The sequence below is a fragment of the Drosophila mauritiana genome, chromosome X (genome assembly GCF_004382145.1).
Source record: "Drosophila mauritiana strain mau12 chromosome X, ASM438214v1, whole genome shotgun sequence".
Classification (NCBI taxonomy): Eukaryota; Metazoa; Arthropoda; class Insecta; order Diptera; family Drosophilidae; genus Drosophila; species Drosophila mauritiana.
This window is the reverse complement of record NC_046672.1, coordinates 586,672-608,616: the sequence shown is the minus strand read 5'-3', so window position 1 is coordinate 608,616 and position 21,945 is coordinate 586,672. Positions and strand designations below refer to the sequence as shown.

Here is a 21,945-nt window from a genome sequence, read left to right as displayed (position 1 = left end):
GCTTCTGCCCGGGCCATTCAAATGGGTTATGGGCCCCATAAAAGGGTGCTACAATTATGTACTCACTTCTGCTAATTCGTTCGCGACTCCCGCTGGACAAATTTGGTTGGTTGGTGGGGGTTGGTGGGGGTTGGTGGGGTTAGATCGGGTGCATACGTTGGGAAGCTTACGTTGGTCGCCAAATAGCCACTTGTGCTGGTCAGAGATCGAATGACATGCCCCACGCGCATGAGCGCATGTTCCACAGCTTTCGCTGCTGTGGTCAGTGCTACCCATTGAGACATTCAGACATTCAGATGGATCCGGAAAAACAAGTCGTTAAAGTCTAATTAACTGAGTGGAGAGCAAGTATGGACCGTGGCATGTGGAGGGGCAATATTTATGGTACTTCAGCTAAAGTTGTTGTGTTTATGGCCCGTGTAAAACGGTTTCGATTTCGTATACCCCTCTTCGCTATTGTCGGATCGCCCCAATATACCATACACATGTATATGATTGGGCCCCATTTTATGATTATTAATACACCGCAAATATTATTTTCGTTGCTGATCGAAAGTAGGTGGATGGACGAGCATGTGGGTCCACTTATCCCAAGTGCCAGTAGTCCATTGATGAGTAATTTAATTTGCCGTTTATTAGAATAGCACTCGTTGTATTTTATGAGATACTCCAGCGCCTCTACTTGACTTTGAGTTCTTTATGTGCCAACTGTGTCAAGCGGTGCAGAGCGAGATATCTGTGCCGCAGTCCATATCTTCCCAACTGATTTGCCATCGGCTATAGGGGTGTACGGGTAGTTAATTGCTTCCAAATCGGAGCCCCCAGACAAGGTGCTCCGCCTGCCCGGCCAAGAGTCGATGATTACCCTGCATTTCCAGCCGGGTCCGGGCTCCCGTTATCGGCCCCACTGGCTTTATGGCCATTACCCTCATTCCCGATTCGCCGATTCCCGATCCATCGAGAACTGTTCTGGTGCCGTAATCAAGCGAACTGGACGGATTACGGTGCCAATCGCAGAACGGTAGCTAACAACCATAATCAAGACCATATTTATTGTTTGTCCAACATGTTTATAAGCCCGGCGATACGTAGGCCACCACCACCCCACGGAATGCGGGAGAGGGTGCCATTTACGATTCCATAAAGTGCATGGGGCAATAACTCTTATAACATAACAGGTTGGTTTAGTGCATTGATCAATAAATTGGTCTTTCGGTTCTCATGGCATCTTGGTCTTGTCTGCATATCTTGTTATTTAATCGGGCCTTTATCCTAGTTTAAGTTTTGGCAGTAAAAGGAAATCGTTTATTTTTTAATGTATGTAATTGGTTTTTATTAAATCTCTGACATGTACTTTGCAGTTTGTAGTGTCGATTTGCTTTGTTGTCCAATTTGGATTACATCCGCAGCGTACTGTCTTTGTTGTTTGTTACAATTTATGAACTCATTACTTGCTATAAATTCAAAGACCGTTTACTCTCTATACACGCACACACTCACGAAAAAAATATGTGTTAGGACTAAGTGCCTATATTATATATGTATTCATAGAAAAAAAAGGCCAATAAGTTTTGTCTAAAAAATGTGAACACTTATTACGCTTGAATTGGATATATGGTATATAGTACAGAATTAGTTGCATATTGCCTATTATTAATTTCTCTCTTGAAATAATCTATTTTTCAGATTTACCTCATTTTTATATTATATTTACACATTTTATCTTTGGGATTAAACTTAGGGCTAAAAAAAAAATAAAAAAAAATGGGTCTACTTCTAAATTTTATGCGACTTAAATGCGCTTGACAAGAGACACTAGTATTATGCAAATTGATTTTTATTCAGAAGGAAATGTAGCTTTCTTTTGTCATGGGCATTGGTCTGATATCCAGGAATGGATAAATATATGTCATTTAGGTATATATATGATTATATATATATAAACTATGTACAGAAGCGACTCAAGGATAAATCCGGGAGACTAAACGCTAGTAGGGATTTGTATGTGTTTCAATAATTTTTGTATATTCTTTTACTTGGCTTCACTGGGGATCTGGCGGCGTGGTCTTCTGGCTCATCGCTCCACGGGCCTGACTGTCTCACCTATTGAAGTGCCCCCAGTCCCGTGAATGCCAGTTCCTAGCAATATTAGGGCCACCAGGCAGCCCTCTGGGCGTGGGCGTGAGGATGGCCGTGTCCATGGGCGTGGGCGTGAGCATGGGCGTGGGCGTGAAGGCCGGCAGCCGCTGCAGCGGCATGTTGATAGGCGGCCGCTCCATTTAGGGCAACCAAGTGATGGGCGGCGGCATTCTGCATGGCGGTGGCGGTGGCTGATGACACGGAGACGCAGTCGGCTCCCAGTTTGGAACTATCGCCCAAGCAGGGCTTTCCGTTCCTTACCAGAACTGGAACGGCTACCCGACGAGGCGAGGGCAGGGCACTGGGGTGATGCGGATGGGTGGCATGGCCGTGCAGTAGGCCAGGATGACCCTCGTAGCCCTTCTCGTTTTGCGCCCGCTTCGTCTTGTAGCGATGGTTTTGAAACCAGATCTTCACCTGTGTCGGCGTCAGGCGGATCAAACTGGCCAGGTGCTCGCGTTCCGGGGCACTCAAGTAACGTTGCTGTCGAAACCGACGTTCCAGCTCATATGTCTGCGCCTTGGTGAACAGGACTCGTCGCTTCCGTTTCTTATTTGGAAGACCGTCGGATCCATTTGCATCCCCGCCGCCACTCCCGTCGGCGTCATCCACGTCGTCGATGTCCTCCTCTATGCCATCTTCGTTCAGACTGTCGTCGTGGCCACTGCCTGCACCGTTGATCCCCTCGGCCTTCAGGCTGTGGTTATTGTTGTTTGTCGTATTATTATTGTTGTTGTGTAGGGCATGGGCCGTCGGAGCGCCTCCGGCACCCCCATTACCAGAGGATCCGTGGAGGGTGTGCAGGGCGTCGCCCACGGACAGTGCATCGCTATCGGCCGACCGGCTGTAGCTTTTGTAATCGCCGGAAAGAGCAGGCGATGTCTGGCAATTGGAACCTATGTAGGTGTACGACACTTCCGAGGTAACTGGGGAGGTGCTATCCGGACTGGCGGGCTGCTGGGTTCCTGGAATCAAAGAGGAAATCAAGGTTTTGGTTAATGTGCTAATTCTTCGTAGTAGATATATGGCTAAAACCGGGGGAAAACTCCCTTCTTAATATGCTGCTAAGTGAGGAATAAATTGCTTGGGATAGCCATTAATTTATTTGGATTTTTCACAATGGCCCCCTACCGAATAGCAAGACAACGGCAGGGTGCGAGCCCTGGGTGGGAATTTGTCAGCAATTGAGAAACCTCTTTAGCCGTAAATTAATGTAGCGACACACCCCTCCGCATTGTCCAAGTGATCATGCAGAATTCGGGACAAAAGGGGGAAGTCAGGATCGCAACTACGGCAATTGGATTAGGCGCAACATGAAGCTGTGGTCGGAAACGATCCAAATGTCAAATGCCAGATGTATGCACTCCTTATGGTCCGCAGCGTCAAATCAACCCCTGCCCATCCCCTACGAGCTTCACCCTAACAACGCCAATTAGGCGGAGACAAACAGCGCACACAAATACATACACAAAGCCATGTCTAGGTGGGTATTCCCTCGTCGTCTACCTGAAACGATCGCTTCGATCTCTCGCTGAATGACTGCTGATCCTGGGCCTGTACTAAAAACCAGCAACCAGGATCCTAATGGAACAACGACACAAAAGCCAGACCTCAAACACATCAATGGTAGCCGGGACTCTTCCGGTTCGCCCTCTTTCACAAGAGTTCCGAACTTCCAACAGATAGTGATTTATCGCCGGGTGTGGCTATTTCTGATATTCTGAGGCGGGATCTGCGGTTGCAGGGGCATTTCAGTGGGCTTATGCCAGTATTGAGGCAACTTCAAACTAGGCATGTAACTATACAAAGTCAAAAAGAGCCCTTTAGTCCTTCGTAGCTCTCGAACTTTTGGAGATAGTGCTGCGAAGGCAGCATTCCGAAGAATCGGAACACGTCCTAGCTGCCTTTCTATTCCTATTGCCATGTATTTCAAATAATGTCTTCTAATGTGTTTATTCACCTGCCCGGGGATTCCCTCGTGGGACATTGATAAAACAACAAATCCAATGGTCGTAGGAGGTCCTAATGCTCGCCTATCAGCTCCCTTCCACCGAGCTAGCCGCATTTGCCCTGCCAGGGAAGCCATGCGCTCACCATGACAACTCAACAAATTAATAACTTAATATAATCAAAATGACTCCTCCTCGACTCCTTCACAGCTGTGGAAACTCCCAAAAAAGAGCAGACAAGAGAAAATAAAAAACGGCAAGTGGGCAGCAGCTATAATTTGTAGCTAAACAATAAAGGAATAATAACAGAGGTGGGAAGGGATGAGGCGGAAGTGCGTGCCATAAATTTCCAGGATGAGAAATGTTTGGGCCGCAACAACAAGAAGCGATCGAGCGGGCAGCGATTGAATGTCCTGGCCGAAGGACACGAAGGACGTCAACTGCCAGAAAAACAACAGGGCTAATCCTCAAGTGTGAAGCGCATACAAACTATTAGTCATGATTAAAGGGGAAGCCCAACCCCTGCTCCTTGATTCCCAGTTATATACCCATTTCGATCCGCAGTTAACTGCTAACGAAAATAAAACCCAACAGGGCCAGTATTAAACAAAGCTTGTCACACCCTGGAAGCACGTGAATCCGTCGAGTCCACAGGGTATGCAAATACAGCTGCCTCATCGCTCGACTGCTTAAACTCTCTGGCTCTCTGGAGCAGTGAGTGGTTAGTTACGGAACAGTATCATTAGTCGGCCAGTTAATCGGGGGTTAAATGCAGTCGAAAATTGGAAATTTCCTCAAGTGGGCTTCCGCGGACCTCATTGATAATTCTATTTTGAAACCTATTTAATTCGTTGCTCTTTGGCCTACCCACGATTCATAAGGATATTTGTTTGGGATCCAAAGACTTGCTTCATATCCCACCCTTACCACCTACAAGTTGCCATTTAAATGTTGCTTCTTCAAAAAGCCAACTCTAACTTGGTTATTGATATGGCCAGGGGCTATCTCCTGGAAATGGAGCAAATGAAAATGGATACATGCGTATCCACTTATGAGTAGAAACATTCGCTTACCGTATAGCTCGTTCTCCTTGATCCACGCACTCCTGCCCGAGTGCTGCAGCATGGTTTGGGCCATGTGGTGGTACGAGGACATCTCGTCGCCGAAGCTCCCCGGGAAGTTCTTGGGCAGGTTGGGCAGGTATTGGCCGGCGGCCACAGCAGCCGCAGCCGCTGCATTGTGGCTGGCCAGCAGATGGGCGGCGGCTGCGTTGGCGTGGGCGTGGCTTTGGGCTTCGCCGCTCTGGTGGTGCGCCAAAGGGAGTGGGGCCACCGCCTGCTGATGGTGCTGCTGCTGGAGGAGGAGGTGAGGGTGGTGGTGCTGCTGGTGGTGCGGGTGCTGTTGCTGCGGATGGCTCGGAGGGGCGTGATGCTCGGTGGTGCTGTGGTGATCCGCTTCTCCCGCTCCTCCCCCAGTCCCGCTGCTATTGTGGTGCTCGTCCACGGAAACGCCCGCTGGCGTGGGCGAGAGCGCCGAAGGCGAGGTGTGAGATCCCTGGCCGCGATGTCCACTGGCGGATTCACTGCCCGAGTGGTGACTCAAATCGCTGCCATGGTGGGCGGCGGCGGCGGCGGCAGCTGCTGCATTCTTCAGCTCGGAGCCCTCCAAGTTCAGGATGTCCGATATATGGAAGCCAGAGCGTTGGGACGACGGGACCTTTGCATCAAATAAGCTGCAAGGGGATCAATATATTAATTCTAAATGTTAAATATTTATTTCTCATTTCAATTGCCTTCAGTTTTAAAGAAAAATGACAGAAGGCATACCAAAGATGAGTTGTAGGAGTTTTTTTGAGATTCTGTGTAGTTTCTTAATTGTCCCGACAAATTGTCATATAATCGAGTGATTAATGACTCCCCGAGTATAAAGATGGCTCCTTAGAGGACGTGGAACTATTTTTTCCCTGTTTCATGCTTATTGCAGCGACATCCTGTGTCAATCGTATGAATGGCCGGAAGGTTTAACAAAGGGAGGTCCCTTTGGTCGGGATATGCAAAGGAAACTACCTGCACTACCTGTAGCGCTCTGACTTTCACAGATTTTTGCACTTGCCGTCGTTAAGAAGACAAGGAGGTGGGGGTGTGCATCCTGCGAGCATGCTGCGGAACCGAAATCGCACATATTTCCCCCGGAATTAACTTTGAATAAGTGCACCCAAATCGCTGGATTATTGACACCTAGTCCCGGTCAGACCCCGAGTTTTGATTTGCCTAATACCATCAACAATTAAACGCAAATCCTCCTCGTACGGATCGCAGCTACCTGCTCGGGTCAGTGCAGGTCAGCACAGGTCAGCAGGGACTCTACGGGTCGAAACAGGTCGTGCCACATGTTGGCGCAAGTTTGCTTGCTTCCGGTTTTCCCATTTCGAGTTTTCCCGAAGACCCCGACTCGCGAATTTCCCACGCTATGGACAGGCTACACGGGCATTCCCCGTCCTCCTGAGCGGAAATCCCATTGCCAGACAGTGTGACGCCAGTATCTCGAAGGCATCTGAGTCCCGTGTCTGCCGTACACATGTCGTTCCCGATTGGGGTTTCCCTGGCTCTCACCTACGGGAATTTCTAAGCCAGGCTCGAACAACAAGCCAGAATTTCCCAACCGCCATTCGCCAGGACCTTGAGTACTTGCCAGATCAAAGAGGCGGGGGAATTATGCCCTGTGTCCTGTACTTGCGCGCTTTGCCCGCTTGGCTAATTTAAGGAGCTACCAGGATTAGCCGGAAAAGTCTATCAGCTATATGGGATCTAAACACTAATACGGAGGCAGAGGCTCGCAGGGTGTGATTTTCAGTCGGAGCTTAGGCGAAGGCGATTGCAAAATATGGCTGGTCTTGCGTATTCTACAGATTCTGCTTTCAATACCCAATCTTCCCAATCATTAGATTAGGAGAATTAATAGGAAGATATATATCATTAATCGGGAACTCAAAACCCTGAAAACCATATCTGCTTTTTACAAAGTGGTCAGCCACGAAAGGCAAACGTATTGTCGGTCGTCAGTAATATTGTTTCAATCTGGGACATGTCCTTTTTATGCATATCTTGGCCAGATCCATGCCATCAAAGTGTTAATTAGAAGAACCAGAATGAACTTGTGTCAACGTATCACCAAAATATGCTTTTCGTAACCAAAACATATGAATCATTTGTTTCATAGGTTTGTGTCCACCAATCCAGAGGTATCAATATTTTAATTATTCCATTGGAATCCTTGTGCTTACCCGGGCAAAGCGTTTCGCAGGGCCGCCGGATAGAAGGCGGCTGGTAGGAGGGCGTGGTTCCACGGCGGCAGCAGGATGGGCGACCAGGGCAGAAAGGGGGCAGCTGCTGCGGCGGCCACAGCCGCCGACGATGGAAGCATGAGGCTACTCATGCTGTGGAGTCCCGGGAATCCGCTGAAGGCGGCTGCGCCCGTCGGAATGCGGAGCTGTTCCGGCGCCAATCCGGAACTGGAACTTGTGTTCGTGGGCACGGTGGTGCTGGCGGTGCTGAAGACTGTGGCGAATCTCTCGTGATCTCTGTCTCGCTCGTGCCGTTCCTGCCGCTCCTTGCGATCCTCCAGGTCCTCCCGATCCTCACGCTCCCTCTTCCGCTCCAGCGAGGGTGTTGAGGTGCGCAGCGGGCGCTTCGGCGTGGCTGGGGAGGACGGACTCACCGTGATCGCGCTTTGGGGCGATGCGGGCAAGCTGCCGGCACTGCCCAGACCGCTGCTGTTGTCCCGCTCGCGATCTCGATCCCGCTTTGAGGGGGTCCTCTCCAAGGACGCCGACGTGGTCATATCGCTTTGCGATATCGGGGAACCACTGTTCGATTTGCTACGCTGCGACGCGGGTGGCGGCGTGGGCGGACTTTTGCGTTTCTCCGCCACTTTGGAGCTGTTACGGTGATCGGAGCACGGAAAAAAATATGTGTATTTACTGGGTAGCACTGCGATGATTTAGGCGGGTATCCTGGTTCGGCAACTAAATTCCAGACATAGTTCAATTTAGGCTTAAGTTTAAGTTAATCACCGGGAAAGTTCGATAGTTCAAGGGTCGCGAGTCGTTTCTCGATTTCTCAGTTGCACGGTTCCGCGGAGCAGCGCACTCTAAACATTCCAAACTGAAGTGTCATCAACAACTAACGAGGCATCAAGAACTCAACACGAGTCCAAGTCGCTTCAGAACAGCCAATAACCAAAACCCAACAACCAACGGCAGAAAAGTACCAGGTCGTATGCTCGGGGTGTCTTTGGGTATCACTATGTATGTGGTGCATATCTGTATCTGCATCCCTCTGCCATTGGGCACATAACGCAGATACTCGGATAGTCGCACACACACACACAAACACACACACGCACACAGCCAGACTGGAGAGACTCTCGGCTTTGTTGGGCGCGCTAAGTGGCTTCTTATGTCCTTTTCAACAAGGATACGGCAACAATGTGAGTGGCCTATTCAACCACCGAGAGAACCAACCACCATTCGTCGCCAGAGCGAGACGGACGATGTGAACCGAGTCCTTATGCCGCACGTCATCCCGCTCTAACTCTTTCCTGTTGCTTTCTCTGCCGCTCTCAAGAGTGCCACTTGAGTGAGAGTGTGTGTGTGCTGCAGCCTCTGTGTGTGTTTGCTTGTGTGTGTGTGTGCGAGAGTGAGTGTGTATGCGAGGCCATTGTAGCGCCTCACGAACCTCCTCAGGCACGTCGGATTGACGTTCCCAGATTGGGATTCTGGGATTGGGCCGCTCTCTTCCAGCAGTGCTCTGCACTTGATGTTGTCAACATTCGCCGCGTCATTTAATTGTATTTATCATTATTAGCTCTCTGCAACTCTGGACTTCCACTTCCGGAGCGGGAACTTCTGGCCCGACTTTTGGCGCCTATGCAATGGGTCCAAGGACAGGACAGGGCGGGACATGTGATTGTGACCGGCATTTAGCACGATAATATCAGATGGTGATATCAGCCATTATCCTTCTGGGGAACGTGAGCGATAAGAAAGATTTGTTGGGATTACACTCGCACCTTTTCTATATATAGTTGGCTATTTAAGAATCAGATCAATTCATCATTGAAAATCTCAGTCGTGTTGTAATGCTTTGAGATTTTGAGTACCAACCATGATTAGATCTCGGGAGGATTGGTCACATGTGTAATTTTATATTAGTTAGAACCGAAATCTTATTTTGAACCACGACAATTAATTTCAATACTTAAAATGCGCACTGCGAAAACCCTATTTAATTGTATTCTCACTTTATCATACCACTGTAGGAAAGTTATTTGTGCGAAGGCCTTTTATTCTCTGCCGTGTTAGTGGTATGCTATTATACTTGGACATTTAGTTTACTTCACGGTACGTTCTTTGGGAATCAAATTTCTTGCGTGCAACGGAACTGTTATAGACCACTTGGGCACTGAAATGGGTGCCTTATGTACAAGGAGTGTCGCTGTTCGTGCAATTCGAATTTCGATTTCATACTCGTAAGCCAACTCGTGATTAGTGCAGATCCTTCAAACGCCAATACATGGCGCCGTTCCTTGAGAGGTTGCTTCGGGACATACCCTGGACACTCACAGCTAGGGAGAGTGCGAGCGAGGGGGTCCAAAGTAAAGTATGGGAATATACATAATCAGCACGAGCAGTAACAGACAGGACAGACTGAGTTGGGGGTGTCCACCCGAGGCAATTGAAAACATGGCAAGAGTCCGTTGGCGCTGGCCCCATTTACATATGGGCTGGGGGCTATATACATATATATATATACATATATAGTACATGCATAAACATATATATATATATATACATATATATATATATGGTGTGTATACGAAGGAAGCTCCATGATCCCTATGAGCATCCGCCCTCCAAAAGTGGGCACCCCACTGTCGCTCATGACTTCGCACCATTATTCTTCCCCATGAGGGAATGGAGATGGTGTGTGGAGGGCGTAGAATTTTATCTTGTAATAACCTCTGCCGACGACGACGTCGCCGTCAAGTGGGCGCGTCATGGCCGCCTGGCCAATCGGAAGAGCGTGCGAGCAGGAGAGTTATATGCACCGTGCGCTGACGCGCATGTTTGGGAAATTTTGAATACGCCAAAGGACTTTTCGGGGAAATTTCTCCCATTGTGCACACGCCCATCTTCCCGGGCGTTCGTTGTTGGCCATTGTTATTGGGCTTAATGATGATGTTGCATTTAATATCAAAGTAAAACCTTTGTGTGCGTCGACGTTGTTGTTATGGCTTAGCTTCCGCAGGAAGTTTTAGTATCTCATGGATTTATCTGTGTTTGTGTGGAGCGCTGGAATTCGAATTACACACGAATTCAATTCGATTCTCGCAAAAACTCGTTTGTTTTTTATTCGCCTCTGCTCCTTTATTTGTGTATTTATTTATTTTTGTATGCATGCTTCTGTATTTTCCGCACTTCAAACTACTTTGTTTGTGCTTATTTCTAAGTACAAACAACTTCAATTGCAGCTCTCGTCCTTGTCGTCCTCCTGCTCGGCCTTTACGGATTTCGGCATTGCCTAGTTTATTTTGATTTTGTGAATACATTTTCAATATATTTTCGTTGCAATGTGTGGAGGTCCGCCGACAGCAGAGGACTATTTGCGGCTGACATAGATAAATAGGAGTAGGGTTTATTGGAAAAGACAGCAAGATGTTTTCATCAACATCAAAAGTGACTCTAATATTCGATAGCTTTTCATCGTCGAATGGTTTAAATTAGCTTGCACTTTGTGGTGCCAATTAGTCGCTGTTTCCATAGATTGTGTAAGTAGAACTTTAAAATGAAATGCTTATTCAAAAAAGTCCATCTGCTGGGATCTTTGGCGTCCGCATTAGGATCTTCCTACTCAGTTAGGGCCAGCTGTCCTTTGGCAGTGCGATTTCAAGTGTTACAGCGTGCTGGCCCAATCGCATTCGCATCCGACAGACACACAATGCACCAAGCCACTCGCATTCGAATGCAATAAAGTATGTTGGGTGTCACAAATCGACGTTGTTAATCGCAGGCAAACCGTGCAAAAGTCCCGGCATGCTTTGGGCCATACATTTGAGTATATGTGAGCGGGAACTCCTAACATAACAACCCCAATTAAACGCCTCGCCAGGCGTAAAAATCGAGGTATTTGGCAAAAGGTGTTTGCTTAACGCGGATACAATTAGGCGGCCATGTTGCAGCAGCCTCGAGCAGCGTGCCACGAACGCACAGTCACACACACACACACACGCTCATGTGAACACTCGGAGCCATTCACAGACATACTCACACTACCACTGACACTTATTCACACTTATTCATTCAGTAATTCATTTAATGCTCGTTTGGCTGCAGCCCCTCCCCCTCCCTCGCTCATCCCATTGTCATCCATTTTAATTTACCTTCCGGATCTGCCTATGCTCTCCCTTTTGACCTGACCCTCTACTCTATAGCCCTAGAGCTCTGCAGCCCCCCTCCCGCCTTCTCGCCCCTGGTTTTGGCCGACTCCTGTTGTCAATTGACGTCCATGACAATTTCGGGTCTCCAATTCGTTGCGCGGAAGTGATTTACAAAAACCAAAAAAATGGAAACGAGTTTTGCCAAAGGGATTGTGTATTGTTCTCTCGCCGGAAATGCATCATTCACCTATGTGTGTGCACACGAAAAAAAAGGTCTTTGAAATAAGTATATGTACTTAGCCATAAGTTTTTCAGTGTTTAAAAAATACGAGTTTTTACTTTTTCCATTTTTATTATACCTTGGCCAGAATGATTCGTTACTGCCAGCCCGCAATACACTCTTAATTTTAATAAGTACATTCGTATCGTATGTTAATCACGAGAGTTGCAGCTAGTGTGATACAGTTATGCGAAACGTCTTATGCTTAGCATATATAACATTTAAATTTGGAAATATGTATTTCAACAGTGTATCTCCCCATCCGAATGCTCTCTCATTGATCCGCAGAGGTTGTGTCCTCTGGTCAGTTGTGCTGGCGTGATCCTGTAGCCGTCTATTACTCTATTGATTCCTGCTAATTTGTTTGCCCAGATGAGAAATGTGTTATGTAAGGGGATGGGTCCTAACAAGAAGGCGTTGCCCGTGCTGTATAAAAGTCAAAAAGGACCTTTAAGATGCGAATGTACTGGTTGGTATCTAAGCAAATACAGCTGGTTATCTGTTTGGGTTTCTTCGGGCTGATCAGTCGCCTCGTCGTTTAGATGTTTCTTCCGCCTTTGGGGTGGCTTTTGATCCCAAACGGCCGAGAGTAGAAGATTTCCATTCTCGAGTCAATCCGAAGTCAATTTTAGTCAATCCATCAGGGGCTTAAGTCAACTTAGGGACAACAGAAACATTCAGCTGGTCTACTTGATCAGAATTTTACTTTTGAAGTTTTATCTGATAATTAAAAGCCATTTTAATGCTTGCGACAAAAATCGATTCTACATGCTGCAAAAGAAATACAATTATTTTGCAGCTTCCTGTTGTGGCTAATAAAAAGTTGATTTGGCAACCCGTTAAGAGGTTGGATCATTCACCGGATCAATGGCTAATCGAAGAGGATGATGGGCAAGGATGTGTCCCGCCATTGTATTTGCGTTCGCATCTGTGCTGGTATGAGTACATGTATCTCTTGTGCAGCTGTAGGATCTCGGTGAGTAGCGCCCCGGAACTTGACAAATGGGTTTTCCGACTGCCTGTCCTGGTCTTTCCATGTCGTTTTTTGTGCTGCACTTCCCACTGTGTCAGTGTGCCAGAGTTTGGGAGTTTAGGGGTTTAGGAGTCTACGAGTTGTCGGGTCAGTTGGTCAACTGAGCTTAGTGCGACCAACTTCCTTTGCGCACTTCCTACTTCCTTCACAGCTGGGCGCCCCAGGTCGGCCAGGAAAACCTGGAAAACAGTCCTGTCGCCAGCTCGGTCGATTCATTCGCAATTTATTCCAAATGCCAAGGCGATTCCCGCTAGCATAAATGGTATATTTTGTTTGAATGGCTCAGCGTGCGAAATGACCAGTGCATCGCTTTGTTTGCCTTTGTGTTGTTCCCTAATTTGATTTTTTCGAACATCACCTTGGCCTTTGTGGTGGTAGATGCGGGATCGAATCCATAACTGCATTCAAGTTGGAATGCGTGGGCTCGGGCTCTGATCTCCTTTCAGTTTCGATCTTCAAATGAGCCATACGGTTGGTGGTCCATTCGATTCAATGGAATAATCCTTGCTCCATGCGTACCGCTTTAAATTGGCTGATTGTGTTTTTCCGCTGAACGAGTACGAAGACGAAGTGCCCCCGCTTCCTTCCTGCCCACTTGTCGGTAGCACTTCACTACATCACATGCTTCGTTAAAGGCCTATCAAACGGAGACTTGAATTCAAAATGCCTGTCGCGGGTGCAAATTTCATTGTGTTATTTTCGTATCCGCCTAGCCCATATAGCGCATGCGATGCCGTCGACAAAGCCAGCTGACAAACTGGCATTAAATGTCACAAAGTCACGCGTCCCGGCGGACTGAAATGCAACTGCAAGTAAATTGTATGAAATGTATCAATTTCTAGCCGTTGTTTTTCGCCTATATGCATGCATTTCTTTTTCCCTGCTCTTGGTTTGCTCCTCTTTTATTACTTCCCCAACTCCCACTTTGTGCATGGCCACCCATTCCGTTTTCCTGGCAAGTGGCCCTTTTTTTTGACAGCGCCGTTTAAGCGAAAAAAAGCTGAATTTTCCTCTTATTTGGCGGGTAACAGTTTCCTGAACGAGGACATGCGAACAGAGTAGTGGTCGGAAAAGTATTGGAGCATTTGAAGAAATCGGATTACTGCTCAGAGTTTTCTTTTAATTTTATCAAATTTAATTATTTTTATATTTTTGATTATTTACTCATTTAATTGTGCACTTAAAGGTCATTACCCGGCCTATGCTCGTCGTCGGGAATTGGAAGGAATGTATCCACCAGTTGCTCCAAAGTGGAGTTCGCCGTTAGATCGCATTTGAGAAAATTCTTAAGAATACAGCAGAAAACTTTCAGGTAATTGCACTTATATATGATATTACACATTATCACACATAAGAGATTTATAGCGACTTCCGACCGAATAGCCATAATAATGCCAATCGAAAGCGGCGAAGACAGGTGATTCGAAGGTCGGATATGTGCCCGCGATTGCTCTGCATTTTTTCTTGTGGGTTTGGGCTTTGTTTACTTCCTGGCTCATCGGTCGTCACCATCGTCGCGGACATGTGCACACATTCCCAGGCATTTGAAGCTGACAACCTTTTATTGCCATGCTCTTTTCGTAGTTTTTATGCGGCGCTGTTTTTTATTTTTTTTTGTTTCTTTTGAAGTACGTCAAACTTGAATGACTTGCTTTGGGGACTCTGCGTTAAAATGAAATTATTTTTTCGAACTTCATATTTCAGGGAGACAAGAGTAGCGCGTCCGCTTTCAGTTGTCCTTCAGGCTGCGCCCTTTCTGCAAAGGGGGTTCCGTAACGAAAGGAAAACCCAACCTGCCGTTCGAAGCCACGACGGCCGTCGCAGGGAATTCCGAGATTGAAAGCGGGACTAAGCGCTGGGTATTCGGTATATGAGTTGTACATACGTACATACGTACACACGTACATACGTACGGAGATCCTGCGGTTCATCAATGAACGCGGGTAGCGATCCGGCTCACATATGACATAAAGCACAAATAAATGGAATTGGTTTTATTTGGCAAACAGCATTATCCCGGATTATCCGAGGGTTCGATGCAACGATTATGGACAAACCCAATTAAACCCAAATTTTGCCTGTCGCCTCGTTCTCTCCTGTTTGTGTGATTTTCCAGGTGATTTCACTAAACATGTGTTTTGGTTTTTCAAAAACCCCGCCGTCGGAAAAGGTGACAAAGTGAATATAATGCGCATTGTTGCACTCGGGTTTTGGTTTTTGGCTTGGCTGGACTGGGCTGTGCGGCTCTGTGCTGGGTGTTACCATAAACGATACGTATGCCAGCACCTTTCTGCCTGGGCTTACCAACCAGCCAGTCGGTCCGCCGGTGGATGACTATGAGTCCCATCGCCAGACCATTCACAACGCTGTAACATTGGCTTACGATTGTGCGAAAATCAGGGACTGAGCCGAGAACGGACCTCGTTTCGATCCGGCTCGGTGGTGGCCAATTCAAATTCATTATGTTATATTAAATGTTAATGCGACGTGCCCTGATCCTGCTCCTGTCCCGTTCTGTTTCCGACCGGTGTTTTCTTAGCCCGGCTTGTGTGTTGTGTGTTTTCTTAGCTCATTTCAAATTAAATTGTTTTTAATTGCCTCATCGATTTCTAGGAAATATTGTGACACTTGATGCAGGTGCGTACGAGCATACATACATGTATGTACGGAAGCAAGTATCTTCAATCCCCCGACCGATCAATGGAAAAAGGCCAAGAGCATTCAGTAGTAATAGTAATAGGTTTCTGTGCGGTTCCACAGTTTTAATACTACCAATTGATTTCACTCGTCTTGAAAGTCTGTCTTTTATCAATGACTTAATCCGTTCCTTGAAGATAACTGGGCGTCATTACTGCAGATTTAATGTTGCTATACCAAAATATAATCATATCTTCTCAGTGCCCTATACTTGCAATCTCATGTGACCGACCATTCAGGTCCGAGACTTGTGAATGGGAGATTGTGAACTGTGAACGACAGATGTCTTGACTGGATGACAACGAAAAATGCTTTATGTTCGATTGACTGATAACGGGGTAATGAATGAATTTGAGTGATGGCAGAGGAGTGGACAATTAAACGCTTGTCAAGTGCTGTCCCCAATAACTTCCAATAAAACTCCAAATATAGTTGCGCCTTAATCCGGCAGTGTAGATTGAGCTTATTCAGATTTTCCCAAATCGTAAGTAACCAATTACCAGAAGAAGAAGAAGAAGACACCCCATGGGCTTGCTTTAGAAGCCATATTCATTCTCCAACACCTTTTTAATTATTTAACAAGTTACGAACTGTGTGTGCCGATTCGCCGTCGGCCCATTTTCGATTCGTGATTTCGAGTTCAGAATTTCAGAATCCGGGCCGAGACTTTCGGCTGTACTTACTCGTAGACATGCTTGTTGTACTCGTAATCCGTCTGCATGCAATAATCCTGTTGAAACACGTTGTTCGTGTAGTAGCTGCAATCCTCGAAGTAACCGCAATTCGGATTATAATTGCTCATAATTAAGGCTCTCGCGTGCGGAAAATCGGAACCGTCGGGAAAATCGCAAGGAATACAGCGAGCGAAACAGTAACAGTAAAAGAAATTGAACAGAAAAAAAAGCTCATACAAATTGAACGTGGGTGGTGGATAGTTGAACTGATTGCTGGTGGTTCACATTAAATGAATTATTTTATTTAATACACTATTTGTCGACGAATTATATTTTGTGATGGGTTTTTAATGCGCGATCACTTTTTAATTGATGTGTGAGTAATTAGGCGACGAAGGCGTGATATATTTGATTATTATAAGTCAGCTGCACTTGATCGAGAGTTACATTTTCCGATATGCAGCGGAAGATATATGTACATATATAGCAGATATAGAACTCGGATCGAACCCGGCAGTTGTGGCAGGCGTAGCGCGCGCTTTTTGACTGCCGCTGGCCAAATTCAATAAGCCATAAAAACGTCGTCGGTTGAAAAACAACAATCTGTCCGCCAAAAGAGAGCGTCCGTTTGCGGCCCTATCTCGCTTGCTCCTTCACTGCCTGGCTGGCTATCTCTCTCGCTCTAGAAGCGCCGATACGAGTATCACTGCGATCCAGTGCTTTTAGCGACGAACTGGCAATGGAATAACCCGGGGAGCCTGGACCCACCGCCATAAGACTTCGCGGCCCGATGATCCGCTGAGAATCGGAGAATCGGAGAACCGGAGAACCGGGCAACTGGGCAACTGGGCAACTGGAGAAACGGAATCAGGCAACCGGATAGCTGTAGAATTTGAGTGGCGCAACGGGGAACTCTTTAAACGGCACAACAATCACTTATTAAAGTCAAATAGGTATTAAGCAAAGCACACGCAGTGAACAGGAGAGCGTCGAAGGCAGCCGAGTTGAACAAATATCAATAGTGTACACAGAGTATCGATAAAGCTATCCCTGTAGGTGTGAGCTGCAGTTATCGCTGCCCCCCGAATACATACGTACATATATTTGTATATGTACATATATGCATACATATGGGTACTATATGTACACACATGCACTTAACTGGGCCGCAGTGATATATTCCAGCCGGGAGATACTCACAACGCCCCAAATCGGGCTTTTCGCTTATATTTGTTCTTGTACCTCTCATTTTACTGGGTCTTCAGCTGCAGTGCACAGTGGTGCCAAGTGATCGGAATCAGAATTCGTTATTCAGCCAATCCCTTAGCAGCAATATAATCATATAGAATGTCACGCCTATGAGCAAATTTGATATCTGGCATCCTGTCCTGGAGCAGTCATATCGCTTCCACCCACCCCATTCAATTTTGCAATTTATAAAGTAAGCTATCCCCCAGGGAAATGTGTACTAAATCAGCACCTAATCCCGCGGTATCTAACCGCAACCTGTCTGCCCGTCCACCGGGACTGTCCGTAAGAGTCAGCACTTCTGAATCATGTTCGTTGTTGATCTCAAGTGGACGCTTTGACGAAAGACACCGCTGAGCAGGCGATCCAATCCAATCCAATCCATTAGTGAGTGCGGGTGAATAAATTTGTCGAGTGGCTGTCGATAAATATCATAATGGGCGCTCATAAGACCACCACTTGATGTTTGGGCAGCCCCTAACCAAGGTGGGCGGGGAGGGGCAGCAATTGCCAGGTTTAACTCCCGAGTTAAATGCGAGTTCAAGCCGAATCATAAATTAATAAAAATAAGACCCGAGCCATAGATTATTATTATGGGTGAATTGTGGGGCGTACGTTTATTGACAAATAATATCGCTGCTCGATCAGGAGTTGTTGTGGGGCTCCATAAAACTCCTGTTCGGTGCGTTTTCTGTTTTCTGTTTACTGTGTTATTTTATTTTATTTTCGTTTTGTTTTTGTTTGCAATCGTGTCGAGGCGATATCGATATTGGTGATAATGCCGCAGACACCAGGGAACGCAGCACGACCCGCAACATTTGTATGAGCTAGGAAAGACCAGGCCACACGCTACAGATTGATATGCTGGCTAATCAGCTCAATTTAAATGCGGACTGCCTGTTCCAATGTTGTAGCAACATGCTTGGCTTCGTCCCGCCTCGTCTCGTTCGGCCGCTCGATTCTTATCGGGCGCGAGAACGGGCTACGGCTACCGTTTGCACCACCGTATGAGGGGGCCAGCTCCATCGCACTACTACTGAGAGCACCACCCAAGTGGGGTGGACTGCCCTCTCTAGCCACTCTAGCCACTCTATTCGTCCCTGTCGCACCCGCTCGGTGGTTGGATCGCGAGCTATTTGTTTATGCCCGTATCTCTCGACTCGAAGCCAGCCCCATCGACCGCCCCTTATTTGTAAGCGATCTCAGGAGCTGTGCCAGCAGCTATCTGTTCCCCATACTGACATCTTGTCGCTCTGGGGGGCCGGACACAGTGGCAATCGCGGTGGGAGTGCTTGTGAAGATCTCGGAGCGATATGAGCCCTTTGGGGATCACTTCTTAAAAGCACTCAATGGGCGTTTTTTCAAAAATGAAGCTCAAAGGAAGGCCGTGTTGGCGCTTATGGAGATTGAGATATTGTATTGATAGTTGATGAAGAGGTGAATAAAAAGCCATTATAGAATGATAAATGGATTCTGTCAAAAGCTTCTTCCTTCCTCTTAAAGAACTCCCGATGAGTCCTTGCTTGGTCAAGCGGCGCAAGTGCAGAGCAGGAACCTAAAGTAGTTTTTGCAAGTGCATCCAGCTCGAAACGCACACGCTCTCGAGTTCCCAATACCCTCAAGTGCATTTCAAAATTGTCTGACCCTCTAACTGCACTCTAGCTGTGGCCCAAAGGGGAACATTGTTCCGATATAGAAACTGCACGCCCGCCAAGTGTGTTGTTTGTCATTTGTCATGTAGCGGACAAATCGGACAGGGGACAATGCCACTTGAGTGGGGGCTCTCTTGGGAATGCAGAATGCACTTTGGAAAGTTTCCCAACTCAGGCGGGAAAAACAAGCAAAGCAAAGCTTCGAGCACCCCAGCCATTCCGAACGGATCGCTATCTACACGCCGTGTCCGCTGCTTCATCCGTGCTCCACATTCACGGCGTTCCACGTCGATCAAGAAAGGCGGCGAAAGGCGACTAGAAACGCGGAGCGAACTGAAGGCACGCCCGTGCGGCAGAAAGCCACGCCGAATCGAGTCGGAAACTGAATAAGCTCTCCCGCCCATATATCAAAATGTACGTCAATTTTCATGCTTGGACACTTGATAGACTGAAGTGCTTTACATTGATTTCACATATACCTTTTCAAGTGATTTATTGTAAAGGCTTGTTGGCGCACTCGAAGTTTAAACTCATAATGAGCGCGCACACATGTATGCGCAGTGTAATTCAGTCCGGCACTCCTAGATGTTGAATGCCTCTGTTCCTGGACTGGTTGGCGACCCAGACCCTGTTCCACCCGGCACTATTTAGGTGTTTCATGTTGCTTCGAAATTCTAATCTTCAGGAGCATCCAAACTTTTATACGTTTATGTTCCTTCAAGGTTTCTTGCCGCTTCCCTTTCTTGTCGCGTAAAGGAATTGAACTCATGACGATGGCCAACCTCTGAATCATTTTTTTGGGTGCAAAATATGCATTCAGCGCATACCAGCGCATATTGTTTAATACTTACTCTATTTATCAAATGGTGACTTAATTAGTGCTTGTAAACCGACAAAAGCGACGAGCTCAATTCCGTAATTTAATTTAATATTCTTTCATCTGACCCCGTGCTATCGATGCTAATCCAAAATAGGAGCAGGAAAATTGATAAGGCTTGATGGTTATCGGGTAAATATATGGCCGATCGCGGGAAATAAATAATGGATAATCTTGAGGCTATCTGGATTTGGATCGGAGGCTAGCATAATGACAGGGTTCATGCGATTGATTGTTTGTTTTTCCTGTTATTTTATTTTATTTATGCAAAATATTTCGAAAAAGAACACAAAAAGTCAAAATCAAATTATATGATTATACATTGAGAATTGTTTTGGTTTTCTTTTCTTTGTTGTTCTGTATTTCATCCGCATTCTTACGTTTTATATTTGGTTTTCCATCATTGGATCTTTGTGTGAAACATTATACAATTTTCCTGGCTTTTCCTGGGTTTCTTGCGCCCCGGCTATAGTGTAATAATGCCCAACATATCCAACCGGATAGATTGACAAGAATCGAAGATCAAAGATCGTCGATCGTCGATCGCCGATCGAAGATCAAACATCGGGGCTTAATCGCCAGGACAGAATGCTGAAATATTTCCACATTAATAATAGTATATGTAGCGTACAATTATTGTTGCAATTACAATTGTCTTCGAGTACATTTAATATTTAAATTTTTATATACTTTTCTCCAACTTAGTTTTCTGCTCGTTCAAAAATCATAGTTCGACTAAAAGAATTACACAAATTGTTGCTCTTATTTGCTGTTTCTTCTCATTACAATTAACTTGTTTTTTTTCTTTTATTATTATATTATTTACTTCCACTTGGTTTTCAATGATGAGACTACGACAAAAACACATGCGATTTCATTATAATTTTGTTGTTCTTGCTTTCTCGTGTTTTGTTTGTTTGTTTTGCATTTAATTTTCGTGTAAATCTTCTTTACTTTATGATATTCTATACGTTTCCATTTATTTTATTCTTTTATTTAATTTTATTTATGCAGGACGGGGTTTATTTCTTACACATTTGCATCATTTTTGTTTTTTTGTTCCTTTCTTCGCTTATACTCTTCGCTTTTTTTGTTTTTTGGTTTTGCTTTTTGCTTCACTAAGTGTAAATATCAATTGTTTTTTCTTTTTTTGTTTTTTTTTTATATATGTATACTTTTTCATTTTTGTTGTTGTTCTTGTTGCATTAATGAATAAATTAAAAAATATTCAAGCTTTGACTAGTAAGATTTCTTCTTATTTGCTTTTTGTGTAGTTGATTTGCCATTTGGTTTTTCCTCTTTAAATATATATATGTTTGTAATACATTATATAACGCGTCTGTTTATGTCTGTGTCGCGGAGCGCCGTAGATTTGCCTTGATTGCCATGCTTTTAAAACGTGGTAACAATGTTTGCCCGGATCTTCTCAATGGAGCCAAGTGTTCTAAACAATCCCAAGATTCGTGCCGTTCAAATTGCCAATACAATTTAGTTTATTTCGAATGAGAACTTAAGCTGAAAATGTGGCTACGAATAATGCCTAAACTGAACTTAAAACAACCACAAATCAATGTATGAAACTGAAAATATTTGTATTCTGAGGTACAGCAAATATTTTGGTTTGAATTGTCTCAGTTTCCAGTTTTGTTTTCTGTACATTTGAAAAATATCGGCTTAAATCGAAGCTTTCTTCTTTATGATTTCGGTAACATCAACATTTTGATTTAGTAACATCTCAGCATTGATCTGAGTTTGAATTGCAGCTTTGATGAGTCAGTGTGTGCTTTCGCTTAATCTCAGCCGAAGTGAGTCACACAAAGAAAATGGCCAATTTGGCAATGGAAACGGAAATTAAACGTAAATCGTAAATGGAAAACGAACTGAGAAGGGCAGCCACTTGTCGGCTTTCAGCGGGGAAAGCATTTCGATTATTGGGCTTGATTGAGTAACAGTATCTCG

The 21,945-nt window shown here is 45.7% G+C and overlaps 1 protein-coding gene across 2 annotated transcripts; it reads right to left on the bottom strand.

The window, feature by feature from the left end:
* Positions 1-1,330: 1,330 nt before the first annotated feature.
* LOC117148883 (homeobox protein vnd) lies at positions 1,331-21,148 on the bottom strand. 2 transcript variants are annotated; one of them, XM_033316584.1, is made up of 3 exons: positions 16,219-21,148; positions 5,162-5,820; positions 1,331-3,104 (listed from the first exon to the last, which is right to left on the bottom strand). In XM_033316584.1, exons 1-3 carry the CDS (start codon positions 16,335-16,337, stop codon positions 2,149-2,151), a joined length of 1,734 nt encoding a protein of 577 aa, XP_033172475.1. In that variant the 5' UTR covers positions 16,338-21,148; the 3' UTR covers positions 1,331-2,148. The 2 variants fall into 2 exon arrangements, with proteins under 2 accessions (XP_033172475.1, XP_033172474.1); XM_033316583.1 differs by lacking the exon at positions 16,219-21,148 and adding an exon at positions 7,372-9,170.
* Between the last annotated feature and the right edge of the window lie 797 nt (positions 21,149-21,945).

Coding starts and splice junctions, on each gene's coding strand:
- LOC117148883 (XM_033316583.1), bottom strand. CDS start 7,928: ATGACCACGTCGGCGTCCTTGGAGAGGACCCCCTCAAAGCGGGATCGA. Junction 5,821..7,371: donor CTGCGAAACGCTTTGCCCGG/GTAAGCACAAGG, acceptor ATCCCCTTGCAG/CTTATTTGATGCAAAGGTCC. Junction 3,105..5,161: donor CAAGGAGAACGAGCTATACG/GTAAGCGAATGT, acceptor CTTTGATTCCAG/GAACCCAGCAGCCCGCCAGT.